This window comes from Callorhinus ursinus, unplaced genomic scaffold (genome assembly GCF_003265705.2).
Source record: "Callorhinus ursinus isolate GAN/ISIS: 27379988/994484 unplaced genomic scaffold, GSC_fseal_2.0 scaffold34, whole genome shotgun sequence".
NCBI classification, from domain to species: domain Eukaryota; kingdom Metazoa; phylum Chordata; class Mammalia; order Carnivora; family Otariidae; genus Callorhinus; species Callorhinus ursinus.
The window spans coordinates 2,904,030-2,925,814 of NW_027397096.1; the positions used below are offsets into that span (position 1 = coordinate 2,904,030).

At 38.1% G+C, this 21,785-nt stretch overlaps 1 protein-coding gene across 4 annotated transcripts in view; it reads right to left on the reverse strand.

The window, feature by feature from the left end:
• The window catches only part of EFCAB5 (EF-hand calcium binding domain 5), a 162,862-nt gene that overhangs the window by 39,299 nt on the left and 101,778 nt on the right, over positions 1-21,785 (reverse strand). For all 4 annotated transcript variants that reach the window (XM_073879335.1, XM_073879334.1, XM_073879336.1 and 1 more), the window contains 5 exons: positions 19,608-20,708; positions 17,831-17,905; positions 17,640-17,732; positions 13,796-14,010; positions 12,065-12,221 (listed from right to left, as the gene is read on the reverse strand). In XM_073879335.1, the coding sequence (XP_073735436.1) occupies positions 12,065-12,221; positions 13,796-14,010; positions 17,640-17,732; positions 17,831-17,905; positions 19,608-20,708 (1,641 nt within the window). The remainder of the gene's footprint in view (positions 1-12,064; positions 12,222-13,795; positions 14,011-17,639; positions 17,733-17,830; positions 17,906-19,607; positions 20,709-21,785) is intronic.

Sequence of the window (21,785 nt, forward strand, 5' to 3'; positions counted from 1 at the left end):
ATCAAGATAAGTGTACTCTTTAATCCCCTTCACCTATTTCCCCCATCCCCCCACCCACCTCCCCTCTGCTAACCATCAGTTTGTTCTCTAGAGCCAAGAATCTGTTTTTTGGTTTGTCTCTTTTTCCTTGTTTTGTTTCTTAAATTCCACATATGAGTGAAGTTTTATGGTGTTTGTCTTTCTCTGACTGGCCTATTTCACTTAGCATAATACTCTCTAGCTCCACCCATGTTGTTGCAAATGGCAATATTTCATTCTTTTTTATGTCTGAATAATATTCCATTGTATGTATATGTGTGTGTATATATATCCCATCTTCTTTATCCATTCATCTATCAGTGGACATTTGGGTTGCTTCCATAGCTTGGCTATTGTAAATAATGCTGCAATAAACAAAGGGGTGCATATATCTTTTTGAACTAGTGTTTTTGTATTATTTGAGTAAATACCCAGTAGAGTGATCATTCACTCATAGGGTAGTTCTATTTTTAATTTTTTGAGGAGCCTCCACAGATATCATGTTATTATCATGGGACTTCTGCTAAGATTCAATGAGAAAACACAGCGTCACTTACATGATATTTCTGCTAAAGGTGATTAATCTGAATTTAATCATGAGGAAACACTGGACCAAACTAAAAGGACATACTAAAAACAACCAGCCTATAATCTTCAGAAATGTTAAAGTCATGGCAATCAAGGAAAAGCTGAGGAGTTGCTTAGAGATTCCTTGTTCCAGAGTGAAGAAACAGCAGTTGTTTTACACCATTTGTCCAGTTTTCAGTTTCTTTTTTTTTCCAGCTTTTTAAATATTTTATTTTTTAAATTTTATTTTGTTATGTTAGTCACCATACAATACATCATTAGTTTTTGATGTAGGGATCCACGATTCATTGTTTTCGTATAACACCCAGTGCTCCGTGCAGTACGTGCCCTCCTTAATACCCATCACCAGGCTAACCCATCCTGCCACCCCCTCCCCTTTAAAACCTTCAGTTTGTTTCTCAGAGAAACAGTTTTCAGTTTCTTTAAAAAAACACTATGTGAGTGAGATTTTCTAAATAAACATGGTTCTTAAATATTCAAGATTTCTGGAATTTGGTGACAAAATGCATCACCAGAATGTTATAACTTTAAGAAAGTTAAATGTCCTGCTTAAATAGAAACTTATATAGGGGTGTCTGGGTGGCTGAGTTGGTTAAGCATCTAATTCTTGATTTCAGCTCAGATCTTGATCTCAGGGTCAGGAGTTCAAGACCCATGCTGAGCTCCACACTGGGGGTGGAGCCTACTTAAAAAAAATGAAACATATATTAAAGCAGATCTTATTATTTAATAGAAAATTAAAGGGCATACATATCCAACAAATGTTAATAGCTATTCCTTGGGAAGTAATGGGGAAAGAGTGATTTATTCCATTAAATTCTACAGTATAGACAGATCACATGTTTTACAGCTTTTATATGTGATATTTCTTCTCAGATTAGGCTGTATTAGACAGGAATAAAAAAGGAAAATTACTGGCTAAAAGTTTCAAGTTGCCCCTTCCATATGAAAAAAACTTGCATTTTGAGGATACCAGCAGAAACATTTATAGAAATTTCTAATTCTGTGACTTTATCCTATTTCTCTAATTTTTATCCAATTTTTAATCTTTGACACTGAGATAAGAAAGGTAGAGTGAAACAAAACAAATAAACAAAGAGCTATTTGAAGATTTGCTGATTAGTTATTAGCTAATGTTTGAATTTAGAATTTTCTCCCTTTTTAAAGGAAGCTAAATCTGCCTTTCTTCTTCCATATGGCCATCAACTCAGCAATCATCTCCTCAGGCCAGGTGGCTACCAATATGTGTTCAGAGAGAGTCATTTTGTATAAGCCTACCCTTGGAGAGAATAATTTGTTCTTCCTGCTTGCAGAAATCTATTTCTGGCAGCAGATTCTGCCTCCTCATTACTTTCCTTCTTCTCACTTGCTGGGCTTAACCCATTACATTTATGCTTTCTACCTATCCCTATTGCTGTACTTCAGTCATATGTATTGGAGCTTCTTTATAATATCATCCTCAGATTTCTTAAATTCTAGAAATCATCATGTCTAACTCCTTCCTTTTACAAATGAGAACACCTGGATCTCTCGAGGTTCAGTAACTTGCCTTTGGTCATATGACCATTTTTTAAAAAAGATTTTACTTATTTATTTGAGGGGGAGGCAGTGGGAGGGGGAAAGGCAGACTCCCTGCTGAGCAGGGAGCCCGATGCGGGCCTTGATCCGAGAACTCTGGGATCATGACCTGAGTCAAAGGCAGCTGCTTAGCCGACTGAACCACGGCCATGTGACCATTAAGTGAAAGATCTATATTGGAACATAGCTCTCTTGACGACTGTGTAGTGTTCTTTCCTCTATAGAACATGGTTCTGTGTTATGAAATTTGCCCACCTTATAAGTGGAGACCACTTCATTGTGCCCTTTGAAGCTTCATTCTTTGGATGCAGTCTAAGACAAGTAGTGTAGTGTAATGTAAAGTTTGCAGAAGACATAGTGAATGAAGAACACATGACAATTGATAAACTTAAGTACACTTGAAGATCAATGAATACAATAATTTTGAAAGGGTTGAAGAACTTAACTAACCCTGATCATTCTTTTTTATCCTGCACCGTATACTTTATGAATTGGAAATCTAGTATGTAAAAGTCACCAGATAAATCTTTAAACCCAGTGGAAAGCAAAATAACTTATACTGGAATCTAATCAAATGAATGAGGAAACTTATTATACTGGAATAAGAATTTTAGTAACTTTCGATCGGGAAGTCTTGATCAGAAGAGGGAAAAATGTAGTATAGGAAAAGAAAAGTGATCACTGAGTGTTATATGCAACTAATGAATCGTTGAATGCTACATCAAAAACTAATGGTGTACTATAGGTTGGCTAATTAAACATAATAAAGAAATGAAGTCATTAAGGAGAATTAAGTGGTTAAATTATTAAATTCAGGAGAAACTTACAAGTCAGCCCCACTTGAGAGGTGAATCAGACCTTGAAGAGGCAGAGAGATACAACAAGAAGAGAAAATAGGCAGAACTGAGGAATGTTTTGGATATTTTTAACCCCAAGAGTGAGGGTAGCTAGGTACACAGAAGGAATCTAACTATGTAAAGTTCTTGGACAAAACACTCTACAACATATTCCACTCCTGATAGCTCTGACATTTTCTACCCTTCCCACCGGCAATGCATGAGGGTTCCAACTTCTCTACATCCTTGCCAACACTTGTTATTTTTCTATTTTAAAAAATTATAACCATAGGGGGAGGAGCAAGATGGCAGCGGAGTAGGAGACCTAAATTTTGTCTGGTCCCAGGAATTCAGCTGGATAGGGATCAAACCATTCTGCACACCTACAAACTCAACAGGAGATCGAAGAAAAGAATAGCAGCAACTCTCTGAACAGAAAAGCGACCACTTTCTGGAAGGTAGGACGTGCGGAGAAGTGAATCCGAGGTGATATTCGGGAGGATAGACAGCAGGGGAGGGGGCCTCTGTCAGCAACTACCGGCAAGTGATAGAGCCCCGGAGCACAAAATCGGAACTTTTAGAAGTCGGCTCCGCTGAGGGACGTCGCTGCAGTGGCTAAGCGGGGGGTGGAACCCTCGGGGGACAGTGTGGTCTCAGGACCTTCAGGGTCACAGAAAGCCCGGGGGTGCCTGAGTGCGGCAGAGCTCTCAGTTATCAGAAGGGGGAAGCCGGCTGCAGAGACGAAGCCGAGGAGTGGGCTCTCAGCTCGGGGTTGCCATAAACGGTGATCCGCGGCACAGTCGGGCCACTGTTCCTCCAGCAGCGAACCAACAAGCGGCAGATCCAGGGAGACTCCCCTTCCTCCCCTGGGAGGAGTGGCGTGGGAGCGCACTGCAGGGATCTGCTGAGTTTGGAGACTTCACACCGAGTCGGGTGCCAGAGATAGAAACGCTCGGTCACAGGCCGGGTGAGCACGGAGTGTGGCCGGAGACCAGGGAGATGGGAGTGACTGACTGCTTTTCTCTGGGGACTCACTGAGGAGCGGGGCCCCGAGTTCTCGGCTCCTCCAAGCAGAGATTGGGAGGCCACCATTTTCACTCTCATCCTCCAAAGCGGTACGGAAAGCTTGCAGGGAACAAAAGCTCCTGAGAGCAAACCCCAGGCGGTTACTTAGCCCCACCCGGCAAGGGCGGGGCAATTCCGACCCTGGCAAAGACATTTGGGAACCACGGCAACAGGTCCCTCCCCCAGAAGATCAGCACGAACAGCTAGCCAAGACCAAGTTTACCGATCAATGAGAATGGCAGAACTACAGTGCTAGGGGAATACTGCACATAGAATTCATGGCTTTTTTACCATGAGTCTTTAGTCTTTCAAAGTTAATTTTTTTAATTTTCTTTTTTTTCTTTTTCTTTTTTTTTTGAATTTTTCTTTTTCCCTTTTTCAACCAACATCTTATCAATCCCTTTTTTAAAAATCTTTTTTATTTTTCATTTTTAGAGTCATATTCTATCCCTTCATAGTAGTTAACCTTATTTTTGGTATCTATATATAAGTTCTCTCTTTAAAATTTTGGGATACAGTTTCTTCTAACAGACCAAAATATACCCTAAATTTCTACTGTATGGCTTTGTTCTAGTCTCCTGCCTGATCACATTCTCTTCCCCTTTTTTTTAAATTCCTCTTCTTTCTTTTTTCAAACAACTTCTTATCTTATCAATTCCTTTTATAAAATCTTTTATAATTTCATCTTTACAGTCATATTCCATCCCTTCATTGTATTAACCCTTATTTTTGTACGTATATAAGTTTTTCTTTCTTTAAAATTTTGAGAGGCACTTTCTTCTAACAGACCAAAATACAACCCAAATCTAGTGTGTGGCACTGATCTATACACCAGCCTGATCATATTTGATCATATTCTTTTTCTTTTTCCTCTTTTTCTTTTTTTTCTTTTTCCTTTCTTTCCCTTTCTTCTCCCCTGGTTTCAGGTCTCTTCTGATTTGTTTAGTGTATATTTTTCTGGGGTTGTTGTTATCCTGTTAGCATTTTGTTCTCTCATTCATCTATTCCCCTCTGGACAAAATGACAAGATGGACAAAATCACCTCAAAAAAAAGAACAAGAGGCAGTACCAACTGCCAGGGACCTAACCAATACGGACATTAGTAAGATGTCAGAACTAGAGTTCAGAATGATGATTATAAAGATACTAGCTGGGCTTGTAAAAAGCATGGAAGTTATTAGAGAAACCCTTTCTGGGGAAATAAAAGACCTAAAATCTAACCAAGTCAAAATCAAAAAGGCTATTAATGAGGTGCAATCAAAAATGGAGGCTCTAACCGCTACGATAAATGAGGCAGAAGAGAGAATTAGTGATATAGAAGACCAAATGATGGAAAATAAAGAAGCTGAGAAAAAGAGAGATAAACAATTACTGGATCATGAGGGCAGAATTCGAGAGATAAGTGATACCATAAGACAAAAAACATTAGAATAATTGGGATCCAAGAAGAAGAAGAAAGAGAGAAGGGAGCAGAAGGTATATTGGAGCAAATTATAGCAGAGAACTTCCCTAATTTGGGGAAGGAAACAGGCATCAAAATCCAGGAGGCACAGAGAACCCCACTCAAAATCAATAAAAATAGGTCAACACCCCGACATCTAATAGTAAAACTTATGAGTCTCAGAGACAAAGAGAAAATCCTGAAAGCAGCTTGGGAGAAGAGATCTGTAACCTACAATGGTAGAAACATTAGATTGGCAAGAGACCTATCCACAGAGACCTGGCAGCCAGAAAGGACTGGCATGATATATTCAAGCACTAAATGAGAAAAATATGCAGCCAAGAATACTATATCCAGCTAGGCTGTCATTGAAAATAGAAGGAGAGATAAAAAACCTTCCAGGACAAACAAAAACTAAAGGAATTTGCAAACACGAAATGAGCCCTACAACAAATATTGAAAGGGGTCCCCTAAGCAAAGAGAGAGCCTAAAAGTAACATAGACCAGAAAGGAACACAGACAATATACAGTAACAGTCACCTTACAGGCAGTACAATGGCACTAAATTCATATCTTTCAATAGTTATCCTGAATGTAAATGGGCTAAATGCCCCAATCAAAAGACACAGGCTATCAGATTGGATAAACAAAACCAGACCCATCAATATGCTGTCTGCAAGAGACTCATTTTAGACCCAAAGACACCCCCAGATTGAAAGTGAGGGGGTGGAAAACCATTTACCATGCTAATGGACACCAAAAGAAAGCTGGGGTGGCAATCCTTCTATCAGACAAATTAGAGTTTAAACCAAAGACTGTAATAAGAGATGAGGAAGGACACTATATCCTACTTAAAGGGTCTATCCAACAAGAAGATCTAACAATTGTAAATATCTATGCCCCTAACATGGGAGCAGCCAATTATATAAGGCAATTAATAACAAAAGCAAAGAAACACATGACAACAATACAATAATAGTGGGGGACTTTAACACTCCACTCACTGAAATGGACAGATCATCTAAGCAAAAGATCAACAAGGAAATAAAGACTTTAAATGACACACTGAACCAAATGGACTTCACAGACATATTCAGAACATTCCATCCCAAAGCAACAGAATACGCATTCTTCTCTAGTGCCCATGGAACATTCTCCAGAATTGATCACATTCTAGGTCACAAATCAGGTCTCAATCGGTACCAAAAGATTGGGATCGTTCCCTGCATATTTTCAGACCACAATGCTTTGAAACTAGAACTCAATCACAAAAGGAAACTCGGAAAGAACTCAAATACATGGAGGCTAAAGAGCATCCTACTAAAGAATGAATGGGTCAACCAGGAAATTAAAGAAGAATTAAAAAAATTCATGGAAACCAATGAAAATGAAAACACAACTGTTCAAAATCTTTGGGATGCAGCAAAGGCAGTCCTGAGAGGAAAGTATATAGCAATACAAGCCTTTCTCAAGAAACAAGAAAAGTCTCAAATACACAACCCCTACACCTAAAGGAGCTGGAGAAAGAACAGCAAATAAAGCCTAAACCCAGCAGGAGAAGAGAAATAATAAAGAGCAGAGTAGAAATCAATGAAATAGAAACCAAAAGAACAGTAGAACAGATCAATGAAACTAGGAGCTGGTTCTTTGAAAGAATTAACAAGATTGATAAAGCCCTGGCCAGACTTACCAAAAAAAAAAAAAAAAGAGAAATGTCCCAAATAAATAAAATCATGAATGAAAGAGGAGAGATCACAACCAACACCAAAGAAATACAATTATAAGAACATATTATGAGCAACTATATGCTCTCAAATTAGATAATCTGGAAGAAATGGATGAATTACTAGACATGTATCAACTACCAAAACTGAACCAGGAAGAAATAGAAAACCTGAACAGACCTATAACCACTAAGGAGATTGAAGCAGTCATCAAAAATCTCCCAACAAACAAAAGCCTAGGGCCAGATGGCTTCCCAGAGGAATTCTACCAAACATTTCAAGAAGAATTAATACCTATTCTTCTGAAACTGTTCCAAAAAATAGAAATGGAAGGAAAACTTCCAAACTCGTTTTATGAGGCCACCATTACCTTGATCCCCAAACCAGACAAAGACCCTATCAAAAAAGAGAATTATAGAACAATATCCCTGATTAACATGGATGCAAAAATTCTCACCAAAATACTAGCCAATAGGATCCAACAGTACATTCAAAGGATTATTCACCATGACCAAGTGGGATTTATCCCTGGGCTGTAAGTTTGCTTCAACATCTGCAAATCAATGTGATACAATACATTAATAAAAGAAAAAACAAGAACCATATGATCCTCTCAATAGATGCAGAAAAAGCATTTGACAAAGTACAGCATCCTTTCTTGATCAAAATTCTACAGAGTATAGGGATAGAGGGTACATACCTCAATATCATAAAAGCCATCTATGAAAAACCCACAGCAAATATCATTCTCAATGGGGAAAAACTGAGAGCTTTCCCCCTAAGGTCAGGAATGCAGCAGGGATGTCCACTATCACCACTGCTATTCAACATAGTGTTAGAAGTCCTAGCCACAGCAATCAGACAACAAAAAGAAATCAAAGGCATCCAAATCGGCAAAGAAGAAGTCAAACTCTCACTCTTTGCAGATGATATGATACTGTATGTGGAAAACCCAAGAGACTCCACCCCAAAAGTGCTAGAACTCATACAGGAATTCAGTAAAGTGGCAGGATATAAAATCAATGCACAGAAATCAGTGGCATTCCTATACACCAACAACAAGACAGAAGAAAGAGAAATGAAGGAGTCCAATCCCATTTATAATTGCACCCAAAACCATAAGATACCTAGGAATAAATCTAACCAAAGAGGCAAAGAATCTGTACTCAGAAAACTATAAAATACTCATGAAAGAAATTGAGGAAGACACAAAGAAATGGAAAAATGTTCCATGCTCATGGATTGGAAGAATAAATATTGTGAAGATGTCAATGCTACCTAGAGCAATTGACACATTCAATGCAATCCCCATCAAAATACCATCCACTTTTTTCAAAGAAATGGAACAGTAATACTAAAATTTGTATGGAACCAGGAAAGACCCCAAATAGCCAGAGGAATGTTGAAAAAGAAAAGCAAAGCTGGCAGCATCACAATTCCAGACTTCCAGCTCTATTACAAAGCTGTCATCATCAAGACAGTATGGTACTGGCACAAAAACAGACACATAGATCTATGGAACTGAATAGAGAGCCCAGAAATGGACCCTCAACTCTATGGTCAACTCATCTTCGACAAAGCAGGAAAGAATGTCCAATGGAAAAAAGTCTCTTCAACAAATGGTGTTGGGAAAATTGGACAGCCACATGCAGAAGAATGAAACTGGACCATTTCCTTACACCACACACAAAAATAGACTCCAAATGGTTGAAAGACCTAAAAGTGAGACAGGACTCCATCAAAATCCTAAAGGAGGGGGCGCCTGGGTGGCTCAGTTGGTTAAGTGACTGCCTTCGGCTCAGGTCATGATCCTGGAGTCCCGGGATTGAGTCCCGCAACGGGCTCCCTGCTCAGAGGGAGTCTGCTTCTCCCTCTGACCCTCTTCCCTCTCGTGCTCTCTATCTCTCATTCTCTCTCTCTCAAATAAATAAATAAAATTAAAAAAAAAATCCTAAAGGAGAACACAGGCAGCAACCTCTTCGACCTCAGCCGCAGCAACCTCTTCCTAGAAACATCGCCAAAGGCAAGGGAAGCAAGGGCAAAAATGAACTATTGGGACTTCATCAAGATAACAACTTTTGCACAGCAAAGGAAACAGTCCACAAAAGCAAAAGACAGCTGACAGAATGGGAGAAGATATTTGCAAATGACATATCAGATAAAGGGCTAGTATCCAAAGTCTATAAAGAACTTATCAAACTCAACACCCAAAGAACAAATAATCCAATCAAGAAATAGGCAGAAGACATGAACAGACATTTTTCTAAAGAAGACATCCAAATGGCCAATAGACACATGAAAAGGTGCTCAACATCGCTCGGCATTGGGGAAATCCAAATCAAAACCTCAATGAGATACCATTTCACACCAGTCAGAATGGCTAAAATTAACAAGTCAGGAAACGACAGATGTTGGCAGGGATGTGGAGAAAGGGGAACCCTCCTACGCTGTTGGTGGGAATGCAAGCTGGTGTAGCCCCTTTGGAAAACAGTATGGACATTCCTCAAAAAGTTGAAAATAGAGCTACCCTATGACTCAGCAATTGCACTACTGGGTATTTACCCCAAAGATATAAATGTAAGGATCTGAACGGGTGCGTGCACCCTGATGTTTATAGCAGCAATGTCCACAATAGCCAAACTGGAAAGAGCCAAGATGTCCATCGACAGATGAATGGATAAAGAAGATGTGGTATATATATACAATGGAATATTATGCAGCCATCCAAAGGAATGAGATCTTGCCATTTGCAATGATGTGGATGGAACTGGAGGGTATTATGCTGAGCGACATAAGTAATTAGAGAAAGACATTTATCATATGACCTCACTGATATGAGGAATTCTTAATCTCAGGAAACAAACTCAGGGTGCTGGAGTGGTAGGGGGTGGGATGGATGGGGTGGCTGGGTGATAGACATGGGGGAGGGTATGTGCTATAGTGAGCGCTGTGAATTGTGTAAGACTGTTGAATCACAGACCTGTACCTCTGAAACAAATAATAAAGTATATGTTAAAAAAAAAGAAGATAGCAGGAAGGGATAAATGAAGTGGGGGAAATCGGAGGGGGAGACGAACCATGGGAGACTAGGCTCTGAGAAACAAACTGAGGGTTCTAGAGGGAATGGGGGTGGGGGAGGGTTAGTCTGGTGATGGGTATTAAAGTGGGCACGTATTGAATGGAGCACTGGGTGATATATGCAAACAATGAATCATGGAACACTACATCAAAATTAATGATGTAATGTATGGTGATTAACATAACATAATAAAAAAAAGTATAGCCATACAACATAAGCAACAAAAGCAAAATAAATTTAAGGTGGAATACCTGAAACTAAAAGGTTTCTGCGCAAAAAAAGAGCCAAACAACAAAATGAAAAGGAAACCTATGGAATAGGAGAAAATACTTGCCAATCATATATCTGACAAGGGGTTAATATCCAAAATATATAAGGAACTCATACAACTAAACAGCAAAAACAAAACAAGACACTAAAAAATGGGCAAAAAAACTGAATAGACATATTTCCAAAGACATGCAAATGACCAAAAGGTGCATGAGAAGATGCTCAACATCACTAACCATTAGAGAAATGCAAATCAAAACCACAGTGAGATACCATCTCACACCTGTCAGAATGGCTAGTGCCAAAAAGACAAGAGAAAAACAAGTGTTGGCAAGGATGTGGAGAAAAGGGAACCCTTGTGCACTGCTGGTGTGAATGTAAATTGGTATAACCACTAGGAAAAACAGTATGGAGATTCCTCAAAACATTAAAAATAGAATTGCCATATTATCTAGCAAGTCCACTTCTGAGTATCTAATGGAAAGAAATGAAATTACTATCTCAAAGAGATATCTGTACCACTGTGTTCATTGCAGAATTATTCACAGTAGACAAGATATAAAAAAAAAAACCCTAAGTGTCCATCAATGAATGAATGGATAAATAAAATGTGATTCTCACACACACACACACAGGAATAGTATTCAGTCACGAAAAAGGTGGAGTGCTGCCGTGGATGGATCTTGAAACCATTATGCTGAGTGAAATCAGACAGAGAAAGACAAATACTGTATGATATCATTTATATGTCGAATCTAAAAAAGCCAAACTCAGAGTATAAAATGGTGGTTCTTAGGGGTTGGAGGTGGAGGAGATGGGGGGAATGTTGGTCAAAGTGTATAAACATCTTTTTTTTAAGGTTTTTAATTTTATTTTAGAGAGCACGTGCAAGCAGGGGGAGAGGCAAAGGGAGAGGGAGAGAATCTCAAGCAGACTCCATGTTGAGCACAAAGTCCAACCTGGGGCTCATTCCTATGACTCTGAGATCATGACCTGAGCAGAAACTAAGAGGCGGTTGCTTAACTGAGCCACCCAGGTGCCCCAAAGGGCATAAACTTCTATTATAAGATGAATAAGTTCTGTGGATCTAATGTACAGCATGGTGGTTATAGTTAACAATACTGTATTATATACTTAAAAGTTGCTAAGAGAATAGATCTTAAATGTTCTCACTACAAAAAAGAAATGGTAATTATGTGAAGTGATAAAGGTGTTTAATGCTACTGTGGTAATCATTTTGCAGTATATAAATATATCAAATCAACACACTATACACCTTAAACTTACATGATGTTCTGTTAATTATATCTCAATAAAGCTGAAAAAAATTATAGCCATACTAATAGGTGTGAAGTGGTGTCTCGTGGTTTCAGAACCAGAGTTTTAACTATATATGTCATAGTACTGGAAAATGTGAAGCCAAGTTGTTACCACAGCTTTAATAAGAAAATTCTTGTCTTTTTACCTTTCTTCATAGATTCTTTTTCCATTCCCTCCTTGTATGTGTACAAGAGTTCATCAACTTCCTTCAGATCCAGGAAGCCTGAGCCATCACTGTCCCACTTCTGAAACACGGCTTCTAGGAGAAGTTCCCGTCGGGCTCTGGAAGCATTTTGTCTAGCCTAGGATAGAAACAGGATAACAAAGCACAGGACAATATTATCCATTGTGCTGGCTGCCATCCTATGTTTATTCCCCAAAAAGCGCAGCACTATTTCTAAAAACAGCTTTATAAAAATAGCTGGGACTAAGCATGATATTAATGGGAAAATGAAGTATTTAATTTTTTTAAAAGATTTTATTTATTTGAGAGAGAGAGAGAGAACATGAACGCACGCGAGAGAGAGCAAGAGCGAGGGGGCAGGGGCAGAGGGAGAGGAAGAAGCAGATTCCCAGCCCAACAGGGAGCCCAATGCGGGGCTCGATCCCAGGACCCTGAAATCATGACCCAAGCCGAAGGCAGACGTGAAGCATTTAATTTTAATCATCTAAATACCATTTCTCTGTTTCACTCGTAGACCAAAAACAAAAAACAAAACAAAACAAAAAACAGGCATTCTCTGCATTGGACTAAAGAGCATTAACTTAGGAAAGGGGCTACACTCCTTAGGAGTCGTTGATTCATTCCTTTCCACTCCCCCGCTGGTTGTTTAGGAATATGATAAACACATGGCATACTCTACCTGGCTTCTTAGTGGAATATGCTGCTGTGTATTGAAGGAGGATAAAGGGCAGTGTTCAAACAATGAAAAATGACTGTGTTCAAAAATTATCTTTTATAACTTAACATTGACCTAACTTGACATTGATTTTATTTACTGTTTAGATTTTTTACTAGATTAATTATATCAGTCAGATAATGACTAAATTATTATCTAGATAGATTTAATTGCTAAAAGAAAGTGAATATATAGCATTTGGTTAAATGGGGAAATTGCAATTGAGGAGGCAAAAGGGATATCAACTCTAGAATTAGGTTGAGAAGACTCAAGGCTGCTGAGATTAGTGAATATGTCCCGTGAATGTAACTTACATATTTCATAAAAGGGCACATAAATTATATCAGCTAAGGTGTATGCATTTATCTATCATCAAGTAGGTACTAAGTTCTTAGGAAATATGTATTGCCTGGATTCACATGAATAAAAATACATATACAAATCATAATTGTACCCCTAGGTATGTGCATTAGTAAATGCATTCACACAGCAGATAGTGTGCATACACACACATTTTTTGCACATACACATTTCTACTCCTCAGAATCAGCTCTTCAAGCTTCAGAGGAGGAAAAAGAAAGCTGTACAATAAACCATCTCCTGCCACCAGCAATCATGTCATTATTAGGGGAATGAATTCTCTGGAGTGTGATCTCAGAACATTTGACAATAAAATAAAATACTTAATGGCTATGCTCATTGAAATAAAGCAATAAGTTTGGTTATAAACCTTTTTTTAAGGAACTTTCTTTTTTAAGTAGACTTCACGCTCCTTGTGGAGCCCAATGCAGGGCTTGAACTCATGACCCTGAGATCAAGACCTGAGTTGAGATCAAGAGTCAGATGCTCAACCAACTGGCCACCAGGGTCCCCTTGGTTATACATTTTTAAAGGGCCACATTAGGAGCAACTGAGGTTGAGAGATTTATTAATAATAGTGACTCCTCCCTGTTTTATTGATAAATAATATTACTCACCTGTTCTAAGCCACTTATTTTCTCTTCTTTTGTTTCAACATAGCCCCGCTTAAAAAAGGATGTGAGCGTCTCACTGACACTCAACGGGGCATCTTCACCAACAAATGTCTCCAGAAGTTGCACAAACTGAAGCAGATTTAAGGAAACTCCAGTGAAAGCACTTCTACCTTTTACTTCCTTGTAAGACTGAATATTTCTGATAATTGAGTGTAGGTCTATTAAGCAGGAAACATACAACAACAGTAAAGTGAACAATTTCTTAAAGCTTAGAGAAAATATACAAGTACTTATTGTAATAAACATCTGCTACTTTTTTTCCTGTCAGAAACCCACGCTCCCTTCATGAGGAAAACATCTCTTCTCCACTGTCAGCTTATATTTTTATTTTCATTTCACATGTACCAATAGTTCATTTTTATGGCTGAGTAATATTTGATTTATAAATATATCACAATTTTTTATTTATTCTCTTACTGATAGGTACCTGGAATGTTTCCAGAAAGTTCAGGCTATTATAAATGTACCTGGTTTACATATTCTTATATATGTTTTGCTGTTGTTGTTGTAAACATACTTTTAACTCTATTGGATAAATAACTGGGATTGGAATATCTGGATCATGGGTAAATATGTGTTTGGTTTTACAACACACAGATATTTTCTGAAGTAATTGTAACATTTTAAACTCCCACCAACAATCATGAAGAGTTCCAGTTTCTCCACAATCTTGCCAAGAGTCAGTGTTGTCAGTCTTTTTCATTTCAGCCATTCGGTTCATATGTAGTGGTTTCTCATTGTAATGTTAATCTTTTTTCATGATGACTAATGACATTGCACACTTTTTCATGTGTTCATTGCTCATTCTTATGTGTTTGATTTGTGAAGCATCTATTAACATGTTCTGCTAATTTATATTATGTTGTTTATATTTTTATTTTTGAGTTGTTGAAGATCTTAATATTTTCTGGATAGCAGTCCTTTGTCAGATATAAATTTTGCAAATATTTCAAGTATTTTTTCCATATCTGTGGCTTATATATGCACTCCTTAAGGACATGTTTTAAGAAACAAAAGTTTTATTGATGAGATCTAATTTATCATCTTATTCTTTTATGTTAATTTTTTATGTTTCAAGTTTTTATTTAAATTCCAGTTAGTTAACATACAGTGTGATATTAGTTTCAGGTGTACAATATAGTGATTCAATACTTCCATACACCACCCTGTGCTCATCACAACAAGTGCGCTCTTTAATCCCCATCACCTGCTTAACCCATTCCCCCCACCTCCCATCTCTGCCCTGGTAACCATCAGTTTGTTCTCTATAATTATAGAGTCTATTTCTCTCTCTCTCTGTCTTATTTTTTCTCCTCTGCTTGTTTGTTTCTTGAATTCCACATATGAATGAAATCATATGATATTTGTCTTTCTCTGACTTTTTCACTTAGTGTAATATACTCTAGCTCCATTCACTTTGTTGCAAAGGACAAGATTTCATTCTTTTTTTTATGACTGAGTAATATTCCATTATATATACTTTATATATTATATGTAATATATATTACATCTTCTTTTCTTTTTTAAAAAAGATCTTATTTATTTGAGAGAGAGAGAGAGAGAGAGAGAGAGAGAGAGAAAACTCAAGTGGGAGAGGGGCAGAGGGAGAGGCAGAGAGACAAACACACTCCCCGCTGAGCGTGGAGCCAGATGCGGGGCTCTATCTCAGGACACTTAACCTACTAAGCCACCCAGGCACCCCTACACTACATCTTCCTTATCCATTCATCAATCGATGGACAGTTGGGCTCTTTCCATAATTTGGCTATTGTTGCTAATGCTGCTATAAACATTGGGGTGCATGTATCCCTTTGAATTATTATTTTTGTATCCTTTGGGTAAATACCTGGTAGTGCAATTGCTGGGTTGTAGGGTAGCTCTATTTTTAATTTTTTGAGGAACCTCCATACTGTTCTCCACAGTGGCTGCACCAGTTTGCATTCCCACCAACAGTGTAAGAGGGTTCCCCTCTGTATCCTCGCCAATACCTGTTGTTTCCTGTGTTGTTAATTGTAGCCATTCTGACAGGTGTGAGGTGATATCTCATTGTAGTTTTGATTTGTATTTCCCTCATGAGGAGTGATGTTGAGCATCTTTTCCTGTGTCTGTTGGCCATCTGTATGTCTTCTTTGGAAAAATGTCTATTCATGTCTTCTGCCCATTTCTTAACTGGATTATTTGTTTTTTGGGTATTGAGTTCAGTAAGTTCTTTATAGATTTAGATGAATCAGGTGGTGCTGAGCATCCCCCACCTTTGCTACAAGACAATGTGATATAGGTCTGGCCAATGATTCCCATATGACAGCAATGTGATCCACTATATGCCAATGAGAATGAGCCCCAGAACTTTTTGGGGAACTACTGGGGAAGAATCACTCTTTTAGCATTCTGATTCCTGAACATAGGCTATAGGCTTAGCAATACTCTGACGGACATCTCTATCGCAACATGGAGAAAACAACCTAAAACTGAAAGTTACACAGAGAGGAACAGGGCTGAGAGGCAGAGACAGTGTCTCATTGCTGTTATTGAGCCCTTGGATTCATTTGTGCCTGAAGCCAGCTGTGGTCTGGATTTGACAGTTAAATAAATCTATAAATACTACAGCAACCTCTCCCCCAAAGAGTCTTGACTAATATATTTATCTTGAATCTCAGTCTTATAATATGAAGCATATTTCATAAAATATCAGCCCAGTGACATGTTTGATTTATTCTCCGATTCAATCATTCCTGCCCTCATGCCTTCCATGTGAGATTTGACATGACCTAAAAATAATCACCCATGCAGTTTTTTAAAATGGTAAAGCAAAACTGAAATAAAGAAGTAAGACTAGGGGCGCCTGGGTGGCTCAGTTGGTTAAGCGTCTGCCTTTGGCTCAGGTCATGATCCCAGGATCCTGGGATCGAGCCTGCATCCGGCTCCCTGCTCAGCGGGGAGACTGCTTCTCCCTCTCTCTCTGCCTGCCACTCTGCCTACTTGTGTTCTCTCTCTCTGTTAAGTAAATAAATCAAATCTTTAAAAAAAAAAGAAAGAAAAGAAAGAAGTAAGACCAGGAGAGGAAGAACACGAACTAGTAGGCCGCAGGAGCTTGACCGATGCCGTGCATTTTTACCAAAATATTTTGAGGATAGAAAGTTTGTTATTTGACCCAGGCTTAAATGAGAAAAAAATCTGCAGAGAGGAAGAAAATAATCTTAATATAATTAGTTCTACTACTTGTTGGTGGAAGATAAAATGATAAAATAGCACTGCAGTAAAATATGAGTACTTGTTGGAACAATCATTGTTAAATACATGGTTTATCTGAGAGCTAAAAGCTACTGTTTGCTCTCTCTGTTAAATCAGTCTTACTTTATAAGTCTTTAAAAACAAGACAGATTTCAAACCTGTCTCACATGTTGAGTTATGGAACTACCAGGGAGAGGAATCGCTGGATTGATTTCTATTGAGTTCTAATATCTGATATCTCATTCCCTTTGTATACCTGGATCATAGCTTCAAAGCGGTTGTAGGGCCATGTAATGGTAAAAACAAATTGTATACTAATGCATATGTTTTAAAGCAGAAAAGCATCCCTCAATAGCACATGGCTACATGTACACTACCACCAAAACCATTCATCTTGTCTATGTTTAGATCCATCAGCTCAGGGACAAAATAATGCAAGGATCACCCTGCCATTGTGTCTTGGCTAAGTTCAGTTTTTATCATGGGGTACCATAGTAAATTAAATTCATCAATTGGACTGCCATCTAGTCTTCCTAGTTTGGTGGCTAACATGTACCTGTGAACCTGGAGTTACCAAGGAGTAAGTTTGCTTGTTCCTCATCTTCACATTTGATACAATTCATCTTCCAGTTACAAGTCAAAAGTTCACCTACAAAATACACATTCCATAACATAGACAATTTAATTTCACTTTCATAATGTTTTTTTGTTCTAGAGTATAAATGAAAGGAGGATTAAATGAGTCACCTGACCATGACTTTCCTTCTATTTCTTGGGACTTTTCACAGGCTGGATCTTTCTGACTTTTCTTTTTTGTAGTTTCTAAAAGGTACAAAAGAAAGTGGCTATAATGAACTAGAATTTAAATAAAAACTTGAAAGAAAAAAAAGAAAATGCCTATAAATTGGACTTTATATATTCTATGATATATTCCTAAGTTAATGAATGAGAAAAATGCCTTGCATATAGAACACCAAAAACGTTCTATCAGGTTATTTCCCATCTATGTTGTGTCACATTCAACCACAATGATATCACTTAATAACTTTAGTTGTTGAGAGCAGCTCTATGACAAAAGATATTTGTTGTACCCAAATTTGGCCACTCAATCTGAGGGCTACATTTCCTAGCCTCTGTCACAGCTAGATGTCACTAAATGCCTAAATTCTGACCAATGTGATGTGTGGGCAAGTGATGTAATGCCTACCCCTTCTTTTTTCTCCTAACCTTTTGGTCAGAATATGGACACGGTAGTGAGCCATCCAGGACTATGTGGTTAGAGGAGACACAAGATAGAACTTGAGCCACTGCTGAGTTCATGGGACTGAGCTGTCATATAAGTTTTAACTTATATCAAAAGGAAAGAAACTCCTATGTTGTTTAGACATTGCTATTTTGTTTTGTTTTTGTTTATGTTTTTTTTAAGACACTGTCATTTTGGATCACTGTTACACTTAACAAAATTAAGTCCTTACTAATAACATCTGATTGAATAGTAACTTCACAATTTTCCTAGCTGCATCCCTACTATGTAAGGAGAGCCAAAAATTAATAACCCTATTTTATGGAGAACCAAACATAATGCTGAAAAAATGTGATATTTCAATTTAGTTACTGATAATGTAGAATCTAGAACACAGGTTACTCATGTTTTAGGAGTTTTGAATAAGGATTTTCTTTGGGACTGTGAGACTTTAAAATTAAAGAGCAGAACTTTAAAAATATGCCTAACTGAGGTCTTAAGTGGTATTGAGACTGGCTTTCTAAGAAGTTCGAATCTTTCAACAAAAGGGCATACGTTGGCATAGGCAATTCAGAGGAAAAGTCTGCAGAATAAATATTTGTCATGCAGAGTGTTTTCTGTCTTAAATATAACTTTCAGAAACTCTTCTAGAACACATATCTTATATAACTGAAAAATGCAAGATCCAGTTTATAGTTGAAATAAAAGACATTTTAAAAAGTGGCTTCTAATATTAGACACCACCACATTTAAAATGAAAAGGCTTCTAGGGCCCCTGGGTGGCTCAGTCGGTTAATCGGCCAACTCTTGTTTTTGGCTCAGGTCATGATCTCAGGGTCTTGGGACTGGGCCCCGCATTGGGCTCTGTGCTCAGCACAGAGTCTGCTTGTCTGTTCCTCTGCTCCTCTTCCCACTTTCTCTCTCTCTCAAATAAATAAATAAAATTTTAAAAAACAAAACAAAACAAAAAAAAATGAAAGGGCTTCTACTGCCTTTTCAGGAGTCCAGTGAAATTTTCTATGTGTAATATTACCAGATTGCTTCCTTGTGAATGGGCTTCCCATGCAAAAGGAATTCTAGGTAAATTGACAATAGAAACATTCTGGTTTGTATTTAATTGATTGTTCAAGGCCTAGACACATGTTGCATAGCAAAATATCCAAGGTTTGAATGATCTGGTATGCCAGAAAAGATCCTAATTGGAAAGAGTATTTTCTGAAAAGACTTAAACAATCACTCCACAAACATGAAGCTGATGTCATAGGTGAACTGCGTTACTACCTGAAAGATGATCTTTTCTTCTTGACGTCGGGACTTCCTCTTGCAGTTCAGGACTCACAAATAGTTCCTCTTCATATATTTGCTCCTGAGTCTTCTCTTCCCGTGGGGAGATTTCAGTGTACTCATAGGAAGTAGCCTCCCTAGATATTTTACTTTCTCTGAAGATACTACCTCTTTCTGATTGTAAAGTTGAATCCTGTTGTTTTTCTGGAATTATCTCTCTGGATGGTTCTTGTTCTGCAGTTGACCCTTTGTGTGATCCTTGTTCTACAGTTGACCCTTTGTGTGATCCTTGTTCTGCAACTGACCTTCTGTGTGATTCTTGTTCTGCAACTGACCTTCTGTGTGATCCTTGTTCTGCAACTGACCTTCTGTGTGATCCTTGTTCTGCTATTGACCCTTTGTGTGATCCTTGTTCTGCTACTGACTCTCTGTGTGATCCTTGTTCTGCAACTGGCCTTCTGTGTGGTCCTTGTTCTGCTACTGACTCTCTGTGTGATCCTCGTTTTGCAATTGGCCCTTTGTGTGCGCTTCCTGTTACTGACTCTCTGTGTGATCCTTGTTCTGCTGTTGACCCATTATGTTGTCCTTGTGCTGATATTGATTCTCTGTAGAGTCCTTGTTCTGTAGTTGATTCCATGTTGACTCCTTGTTCTGAAGATGACACGCTTTGTGGTAGCCCTTGTTCTATGACTGAGTCACCACGTGGTCTTTGTTCTATTATTAACTCTCTACTTGATCCTTGTTCTGGAGTTGACCCTGTGTGAGTTTCTTGTTCTGTTACTGATTCTCTGTATAGTTCTTTTTCTCCAGTTGACTCTCCGTCTTGTTCTTGTTCTTCAGTTGAAATTCTGTTTGGTTCTTGTTCTGAAGTCATCTCTCTCTGCTCTTCTGGCAGTGTTGATTCATTATGTTCATCATGTTTATGTTGATCTTCTGGAGTTTCTAACAATTTGCTTTGGGTTTTGCTAGCATGTTTTTCAGAAAGTAATGCATTCATCTCTAAGAGCACTTTGTCAAAGTCTTCATAAATATGTTTCTGATTATCCATGTCTCCCCAGAACTCAGGCAAGTCTATCTCTTCAAATTCAATGAATGGCCCTAGTGCAGAAAAAAAAATATTTCCCTAAACAATTGATGTTATAATGAAGAATCAGAGCTAGTAAATTAATGCAATGCAGTGTTGATCACAGCAATTTAACATAGGCCTATTGCTTTAAATAAATAACAGTTACCTTTACCTACAACACAATAAAAGCAAAAAAGTTATTCAAGGGAACATAAAAGATGTTCACTACCGTACGTTAGAAATTACCCCTTCCTAATAGGTGTGGTTTTGGAAATGAGCATGATTCTTCCTTTTCTACTTGGGGAGTTGCTTAGACTGCCAAGACAATAGAATTTATCCTCTATTTCTGGTCCTCCAACAACAAGCATAGCATAGGGATGAGGAAGAGAACACATGTCTTCTACCTCAAATACCTTTTAAATATCTACAGTATCAAAATAAAAGCAAATCTCTATCATTCACTGGGCTATGTTTTCCTAATATTCATTTTCTCCCCCTTCCTTATTCTCTCCCTTTCTTTCTTCTTCATTCCTCAATTCTTTTCCTCCACAACTTATGTGAACACCTGGTTCAGAATTCTAGGGAAAGATTGGATGGCATTCACCAGAATCCCACTCAAACAATAAAACAACAACAATAACAAAACAACTCTGGTGTCCAGGACTACTCTATATCACCCATAGATTTTTAAGTATCCAACTATTTTCACACAGAACTAAATTATTGACATTCTTTGGGAAACCCATCCATTCAAAGGCTTTCTTTTTAAAAAATAAAAATGGGGCATTCTGGTGGCTCAGTTGGTTAAACATCCGGCTCTTGATTTCAGCTCAGTTCATGATCTCAGGGTTATGAGATCAAGTGCCACATCAGGCTCTGTGCTGGGCGTGGAGCCGGCTTAAGATTCTCTCTCTCCTTCTCCCTTCCCCCCCCTTTCTCCCTCTCAAAAAAACCCCCATAATCATCCGTTTTGGTAGTAATATAAAAAAGATATTTTACTATATAATTTCAGTAAAGGTGGACAAGTAAAAATGCTTGGGAGAAGGAAACATTTTTCTTAGAAATTTTAGAATTCTAAGTTGGACATTAAAACTGGAATTACCAGTTTT